Source organism: Nematolebias whitei, chromosome 1 (assembly GCF_014905685.2).
Source record: "Nematolebias whitei isolate Nwh7 chromosome 1, NemWhi1, whole genome shotgun sequence".
Taxonomy (NCBI): domain Eukaryota; kingdom Metazoa; phylum Chordata; class Actinopteri; order Cyprinodontiformes; family Rivulidae; genus Nematolebias; species Nematolebias whitei.
In genome coordinates, this window is record NC_056498.1 from 9,898,184 (window position 1) to 9,907,004 (window position 8,821).

General features: G+C 43.4%; 1 protein-coding gene across 1 annotated transcript in view; it reads left to right on the forward strand.

Moving 5' to 3' along the window:
• Positions 1–8,821, forward strand: part of alox12 (arachidonate 12-lipoxygenase) — a 46,454-nt gene that overhangs the window by 12,312 nt on the left and 25,321 nt on the right. The window contains exon 3 of the mRNA XM_037681734.1: positions 3,269–3,350. Coding sequence (XP_037537662.1) covers positions 3,269–3,350 — 82 coding nt within the window. The remainder of the gene's footprint in view (positions 1–3,268; positions 3,351–8,821) is intronic.

The following is an 8,821-nucleotide window of genomic DNA, read 5'->3' on the forward strand; positions in this document are numbered from 1 at the left end:
CTCTGCAAAGCTTTTCTTTCTGCAGCTGTGCAGCCTCCATGCCACACGTTGATGCTGGAGCACAGGATGCTCTCCACTGCACACCTGTAGAAGGAGGTGAGGACTGAGCTTCCCAGACCAGCTCGTCTCAGCCGTCTGAGGAAGTAGAGTCTCTGATGAGCTTTCTTGATCAGGCTGGTAGTGTTGTTGCTCCAGCTGAGGTTGTCATTCATGTGTACACCCAAGTACTTGTAGCTGGAGACACTTTCACCACAGATCCTCTTATGTTCAGGGGGGTGTAGATGTTTTTGTTCCTTCTGAAGTCCACAATCATCTCCTTTGTCTTCTTCACATTGATGTGAAGGTTATTCTCTTTGCACTCTTTCTCAAATAAGAAATGGAAAAATGGTCTGCCAGATCAAATTTGATTTTAATATTTAGTATTGTTGGGTTAACAAAATACTTACATACAACATAAACAACACTGACCCGGTTTGATTGTCAGTTGATAAACAAAAGAACAAATTATACACAGACTGAAAAGACTCAGTGTGTATTCAAAGTTTTGATCATCACAAAATATTAATTCACTGAAATTTTTGAATTCTCCTCAGAAGACTAAACCAATACCTGCACTGATGAAGGGTGATGCTGAGCTCTTGCCTGCAGTAAATACAAAGTACATGCTCTCTGAACAAAATGAGACAATATAGAGTTAGAATTGGAAACCTTTGTGAATATTAACTACTACAAGTCTCCACAGCCTTACTGTAAACATTTAGAGATTTGCTGTACCTGTTTTAAAACTGTGGTTCTCAAACTGTGGTCCAAGTACCACTGGTGGTACTCAGGATCTCTCAAGGGTACTCAAAGATAGATACAGTGCCTTGCGAAAGTATTCGGTCCCCTTGAACTTTTCAACCTTTCGCCACATTTCAGGATTCAAACATAAAGATATAAAATTGTAATTTTTTTGTGAAGAATCAACAACAACTGGGACAAAATCATGAAGTGGAATGAAATTTATTGGATGTGTCAAACTTTTTTAACAAATAAAAAACTGAAAAGTGGGGCGTGCAATATTATTCGGCCCCCTTGCGTTAATACTTTGTAGTGCCGCCTTTTGCTGCAGTTCCAGCTGCAAGTCTCTTGGGGTTTGTCTCTATCAGTTTTGCACATGGAGAGACTGAAGTTCTTGCCCATTCTTCTTCGCAAACCAGCTCGAGCTCAGTGAAGTTGGATGGAGAGCGTTTGTGAACAGCAGTCTTCAGCTCTTTCCACAGATTCTCGATTGGATTCAGGTCTGGACTTTGACTTGGCCATTCCAACACCTGGATACGTTTATTTGTAAACCATTCCATTGTAGATGTGTCTTTATGTTTTGGATCATTGTCTTGTTGGAAGATAAATCTCCGTCCCAGTCTCAGGTCTCTTGCAGACTCAAACAGGTTTTCTTCCAGAATGGTCCTGTGTTTGGCCCCATCCATCTTCCCATCAATTTTGACCATCTTTCCTGTCCCTGCTGATGAGAAGCAGGCCCAAACCATGATACTGCCACCACCATGTTTGACAGTGGGGATGGTGTGTTCAGGGTGATGAGCTGTGTTGCTTTTACGTCAAACATATCGTTTTGCATTGTGGCCAAACAGTTGGATTTTGGTTTCATGTGACCAGAGCACCTTCTTCCACATGTTTGGTGTGTCTCCCAGGTGCTTGTGTCAAACTTTAAACAACAATTTTTATGGATATCTTTGAGAAATGGCTTTCTTCTTGCCACTCTTCCATAAAGGCCAGATTTGTGCAGTGCACGACTGATTGTTGTCCTATGGACAGACTCTCCCACCTCAGCTGTAGATCTCTGCAGTTCATCCAGAGTGATCATGGGCCTCTTGGCTGCATCTCTGATCAGTCTTCTCCTTGTTCGAGATAAAAGTTTAGAGGGACGGCCGGGTCTTGGTAGATTTGCAGTGGTCTGATACTCCTCCCATTTCATTATGATTGCTTGCACAGTGCTCCTTGGGATGTTTAAAGCTTGGGAAATCTTTTCGTATCTAAATCCAGCTTTAAACTTCTCCACAACAGTATCTTGGACCTGCCTGGTGTGTTCCTTGGTCTTCATGATGCTCTCTGCACTTTGAACAGAACCCTGAGACTATCACAGAGCAGGTGCATTTATACGGAGACTTGATTACACACAGGTGGATTCTATTTATCATCATCAGTCATTTGGGACAACATTGGATCATTCATAGATCCTCACTGAACATCTGGAGTGAGTTTGCTGCACTGAAAGTAAAGGGGCCCAATAATATTGCACGCCCCACTTTTCAGTTTTAATTTGTTAAAAAAGTTTGATATATCCAATAAATTTTATTCCACCTCACGAATGTGTCCCACTTGTTGTTGATTCTTCACAAAAAATTAAAATTTATATCTTTATGTTTGAAGCCTGAAATGTGGCAAAAGGTTGAAAAGTTCAAGGAGGCCAAATACTTTTGCAAGGCACTGTACTTTGTCGCAACCAGTTGCATTAAATAATACTCAGAAGAGGCCTGAGTAGCAATAACTGCATTGTAAGAGGGGGACAGTTGGGACATGGAGGCTCCGCCCCTGTTTAATGATAGACGGGTTCTCTTCACAAAGATGGCCTCCTTTACTCCTCTCTCAAACCATTGTTCCTCTTCATCTCTGAAAGAGTGACCTCTGGCCTGCAGATGATGTTTGCTTTGCAGCTCCTCAGGCTGAAGAAGTCTTTTGGATAAAAGATGAAAGGTTTCAACAAGAAGAATCCATTTAGAGAACCCAACTCAACCTTCTTAGATTTATCTACCTGGATTATTGAGGAGCATCAGGATACAACTGATAAATCTTATGTGTGTCACTGTGGTGACCCCTGCAGGAGGAAGCAGTTGACAGGAAAACAACGTCTCAGTTTGTATTTTAGATTAAAGTTTTTATGCCTTTTATTAAAGACAAAATGGGTATTTATTCTTGCTTTAGACTTGTTTTTATAGATTGTCAGAATGATGGTGCCCATAGAGAGCAGGGTATTTACAGAGTTTCTCAGTAAAAATACTGCAGAAATTATAAAATTTACAACAAGCCTTCTGGGTTTTTATTTTTCACAGCATTCCATTTTTCACTGGATAAATTTAATTATCTACTAGACTAAAGTGAAATGTTGTTTTCTATCTTTTATTTTAATAACATTTAAAATAAATAACATCAGTTGCCAGATAGACATATTTGTTTTTTTACTGAGGACAGAACTGTCTTTTTTCTTCTACAGCAAAGACTCTGCTCGATGATTCCTCACCAGAACTGCTAAACCACAGGAAGAATGAGCTGCAAGAGCAACAGAAGACCTACAGGTTATACATGAAATAAAATTCACACAGTCCACATCAACCATTGTTGCCTGATGCTGGGTGTGTGTCCTTGTTTATGCTTCTTTGTAAGCCCCATTTTTTCAACTTATACTACACTGTGAGGACCAACTGCTCCTTATGGGGCCCAAAGACCAGGCCCCATAAGAAGAAGTCCCGTTGATGGGTTAGGGGTTAAGTTTAGGACTAAAGTGTGAATTGAGGATGTGTTAGGTTTAGGGTTAGGTATGTACAGATAATGGTTAGGTTTAGGGTAAAGGTCAGGGTCAGGCTCTAGAAATTAATGAAAAATGAAGGGAAGTCAATGCAAAGGCCCCATAAAGATAGCAAAATGAACTTGTGTGTGTGTGTGTGTGTATGTGTTTTGTGAAACTCTCAGAGATAAATCATTTGAGGTGCATATCTACAACTGATTAACATTTGGAATCCATCTAATTCAAGAAGGCTACTATAGTCAGTTCACCTAAAAAAAAACATAAATGTTTTTAATTAAGACTAGATTCACTCTGCAGGTCTTAATGCTTATTAACTTTTTTTCTAAGATCCATTTTATTTATTTATTTGCATGGTCATTCACATAAAAATTTAAATGCGACAGTCATCAGACTCCAGTGTGGACAGTCCACACAGTGTGTATTCACAAGCAGGAGTGTGTTCACAGACTGTGTGTAGTGTGGTGCTGAGTGCACTCTTTTCTACGGTGAAACTTTGATACTTTTCTCTTGTAAAACAAATTATGGGTCTTTCACTTCCTTGTCAAAGTCCTCACTCTATCTCACATTCATTTTCTTCTCTGCCTCTCCCAGAAGGTTCTGACTTGACGGCTCCGTCCATCACTGGGTCAGCGACTCCATCTCCCACCTTAAACAGAAGCTATCTATACATGTATCTTCACATTAAAAAATCCCCTCAATGTTTTTACTTATGCAAACATATTAAATATCACAAATCTCTCAGATCTCATTACTCACTCTGCTGTGTCTCTATCGTTGCCAAACTTCCATCAACTTCTGCATCTTTTTCTTCTTGTAGATTTTTTGCTGCTTGGCAAATAATTTCAGTCCTCAGTCAGAAAGGAGGTGGGGGGTTGTTTGTTTGGCGGGAGAGGGGGTGTTTTTTCCATGAGACTGCCTGTCTTTGCAGCTGCCTCCAGCCTTGAGCAATAAAAATCTGTCAGCGCTGCACGATTGGATCCATGGTGTGACGTCACACCCCATAAACAGACATGAAGGAGCTGTTTGCAAAGCTAAATATAATTAGCATTAATTTTCTATGTTTGCCACAGAACAGAGGTATTTATTTCTTATATTTCTATCATATTTAGCTGAATGTGTAACATAAAAATATGTGTGTTGGACTTTAAGGTTTAACCAACAATTTCAAAATATTCCCAACATATTCTCATCTATGATGAGAAAAATAAATGGAATCGATGTTCCCTCGCCCGGATGTGGGTCACTGGGGCCCCACTCTGGAGCCAGGCCTGGAGATGGGGCACGCTGACGAGCACCTGGTGGCCGGGCTTTTACTCATGGAGCTCGGCCGGGCACATCCTGAAGAGGAGACGTGGGTCCCCCTTCCCAAGGGTTCACCACCTGTAGGAGGGGCCAAAGGGGTCGGGTGCAATGTGGGATGGATGGTGGCCAAGGGTGGGGACCCTGGTGGTCTGATCCTTGGCTACAGAAGCTAGCTATCGGGACGTGGAATGTCACCTCTCTGGTGGGAAAGGAGCCTGAGCTGGTGTGTGAGATTGAGAGGTTCCGGCTAGAAATAGTCGAACTCACCTCTACGCATGGCTCTGGCTCTGGAATCAGTTTCCTTGAGAGAGGGTTGGACACTTTTCCACTTTGGAGTTGCCCCTGGTGAGAGGCGCCGAGCAGGAGTGGGCATACTTGTTGCCCCCCATCTTGGTGCCTGTATGTTGGGGTTCACCCCAGTGAATGAGAGAGTAGCCTCCCTCCACCTACGTGTGGGGGGACGGGTTCTGACTGTCGTTTGTGCTTATGCACCAAACAGCAGTTTAGATTACCCACCCTTTTTGGAGTCCTTGGATAGGGGTACTGGAGATTGCACCTCCTGGGGACTCCCTTGTTCTGCTGGGGGATTTCAATGCTCACGTGGGCAATGACAGTGAGCCCTGGAGGGTTGTGGTTGGGAGGAACGGCCCCCCTGATCTGAACCTGAGCGGTGTTCTGTTGTTGGACTTCTGTGCTTGTCATGGATAGTCCATAACAAACACCATGTTCAAGCATAAGAGTGTCCATATGTGCTCTTGGCACCAGGACACCCTAGGCCGCAGTTCGATGATCGACTTTGTTGTCGTCTCATCTGATCTGCGGTCGCATGTCTTGGACACTCAGGTGAAAAGAGGGGCAGAATTGTCCACTGACTACTACCTGGTGGTGAGTTGGCTCTGATGGTGGGGGAGGTTGCCGGTCAGACCTGGCAGGCCCAAACATATTGTGAAGGTTTGCTGGGAACGTCTGGCAGAGTCTCCTGTGAGACGGAGATTTAACTCCCACCTCCGGGAGAACTTCGAACATGTTCCGGGGCAGGTAGGGGACATTGAGTCCAAGTGGGCCATGTTCCGTGCCTCTATTGTTGAGGCAGCTTACCAGATCTGCGACCGCAAGGTTGTTGGGGCCTGTCGCGGAGGCAACCCTTGAACCCGGTGGTGGACACCAGCGGTGAGGGATGCTGTCAGGCTCAAGCAGGAGTCCTATCGGGCCTTTATAGCCTGTGGGACCCCAGAAGCAGCTGATGGGTACCGGCAGTCCAAGGGACATGCAGCTTGGGTGGTCGCTGAGGCAAAAACTCGGGCATGGGAGGAATTCGAAGAGGCCATGGAGAATGACTTCTGTACGACTTCGAGACGATTGTGGTCCACCATCCAGCGTCTCAGGGGAGAAAGAAGTACACCACCAACACTGTTTATAGTGGGGGTGGTGTGCTGCTGACCTCAACTCGGGATGTCGTGGGTCGGTGGGCTCCTCGGTGGCAGGGCCCCAGAGGTGGATGAAATTTGCCCAGAGTTCCTTAAGGTTCTGGATGTTGTAGGGTTGTGTTGGCTTACACGACTCTGCAGTATTGCATGGACATCGGGGGAAGTTCCCCTGGATTCGCAGACCAGGATGGTAGTCCCCCTATTCAAAAAAGGGGGACCGTAGAGTGTGTTCCAACTACAGGCAGTGGTGAAGAAAGTACTCAAACACTGTACTTAAGTAAAAGTACAAATAAACAGACAAAAATGTACTCTAGTAAAAGTATAAGTACCACATTAACAATTTTACTTAAGTAAAAGTAAATAAGTAGTTGCTTTTAAAATACTTAAAGTATTAAAAGTAAAAGTACTTCCTGAATGTATTACCTAATGCAATGGTATACTTATCTTTAAGTCTGCGTACAGGATGTATATTTTCTGTAATACATTAATAGTGTTGAGCCATTTTAATAAACAATGCTGCAGATAATACATGTTTTTATTGTGTTTACTCTGTGACAGTTCACGCTTGGACTTGTGATTCTGTGTCAGAATTTCAGGTATGACATGTAGAGTTAAATGTCATTAATCAAAATAGGAAAGAGGAATGATTATACCTTTGAAAGTTTTTATTTAACACAAAGCAACACCAACGTGTCATTTTAACTGCAGTAAACACATTTAAGTAAAAAGTTGTCTGCCTAAACAAAAGGGGCGTTAGACACACCTAACAAAGGAATAGGCTCTGATCATTTCAACTCCAGTTTGTCATCAACACTTTTTAAAATACTGTCTATTCAACCTTGTAATGGGTCAATATTGAACAATATTGTAACTTTCTGACACCATTTTTAAAACTTGGACCCGAGTGTCGAGCCATTTGGAGACATCTCTTGTCTCCTGTCCTAACATCATGAACTGACACATTTTAATATTGCAGCAAGAATTTCTTGTTCAAGTTCAGAAGAAGTTGGTTTTCAAAGATTTTTGAGTTCAATCTGGCTCTTTTGGGAGAGAGAATCTGTCCTGTTGTACTGAGCAGTCTTTCAATAAGGCCATGGGTGGAGCATATCTTCTGGCTGACTCTCTTGTGGTGGAATACATTTTGGGTGTGTTAGCAGTGCTGCAGGTGCACCCATCTCAGTGACATATATACTAGAATATATGTCATTGGCCCATCTCTTCTTGAAGACGGGTCTAACGTTACCTGCCCACTTTGCAGTGATTCAATGGACCAACTCCCCTCTCGCCGTTAGTTACTTTCAAAGTAGCAAACAAATCAAAAAGCCACAATATGAATGTAATTGTAACGCAACGCATTATAGAAATGTAGTGTAGTATAAAGTACAGATACTTGATGTAAAATGTAGTGGAGTAAAAGTATAAAGTACCCACATTTAACTCTACTTAAGCAAAGTACAAATACATGAAACATGTACTTAAGTACAGTAACGAAGTATTTGTACATATCCTGATGCATGCTCAATAATCCAGGTAGAAAAATCCAAAAAAGTTCAATCTGGTCCTCTGGACATTAAAAAAAAACAAAAAACAAAACAAAGCAATATTTGTACATAGTTACATCCCACCACTGACTACAGGGGGATCACGCTCTTAAGCCTCCCTGGTAAGGTCTATTCAGGCGTCCTGGAGAGGGGGGTTCGTCGGATAGTTGAACCTCGGATTCAGGAGGAGCAGTGCGGTTTTCGTCCTGGTTGTGGAACACTGGACCAGCTCTACACTCTCAGCAGATTCCTGGAGGGTGCGTAGAAGTTTGCCCAACCAGTCTACATGTGCTTTGTGGACTTGGAGAAGGCATTCGACCATGCCCCTTGGGGAACCCTGTGGGGGGACTCTGGGAGTATGGGGTACCAGGCCCTTTGATACGGGTTATTAGGTCCCTGTATGATTGGTGTCAGAGCTTGGTCCGCATTGCAGGCAGTAAGTCGGGCTCGTTCCAGGTGAGCGTTGGACTCCACCAAGGTTGCCCTTTGTCACCGATTCTGGTCATAACTTTTATGGACAGAATTTCTAGGCGCAGCCAAGGTGTTGAGGGGATCCGTTTTGGTGGCCTTAGGATCGCTTCTCTGCTTTTTGCAGATGATGTGGTCCTATTATCCTGATGCATGCTCAATAATCCAGGTAGAAAAATCTAAAAAAGTTAAATCTGGTCCTCTGGACATTCAAAAAAAACAAAACATTTGCAAACTGAGGTGTACCGCAAACCCACACACACAGACCAGTATTTGCAGTTTGACTCCCATCACCCTTTGGAGCACAAGTTAGGAGTCATCAGGACTCTGTATCACAGAGCAGACAGCGTCCCCACTAGCTCAGGAGCCAGGCAGAAGGAGAAATCCCACACAAGACAGGCTCTAGAGCAATGTGGATATCCTAACTGGGCCTTCCTGAAAGCAGAGAAGAAACCCAAACAGGACTCCAGTCAGCCAACAGGTGAAAAGGAGGAACCCAGACC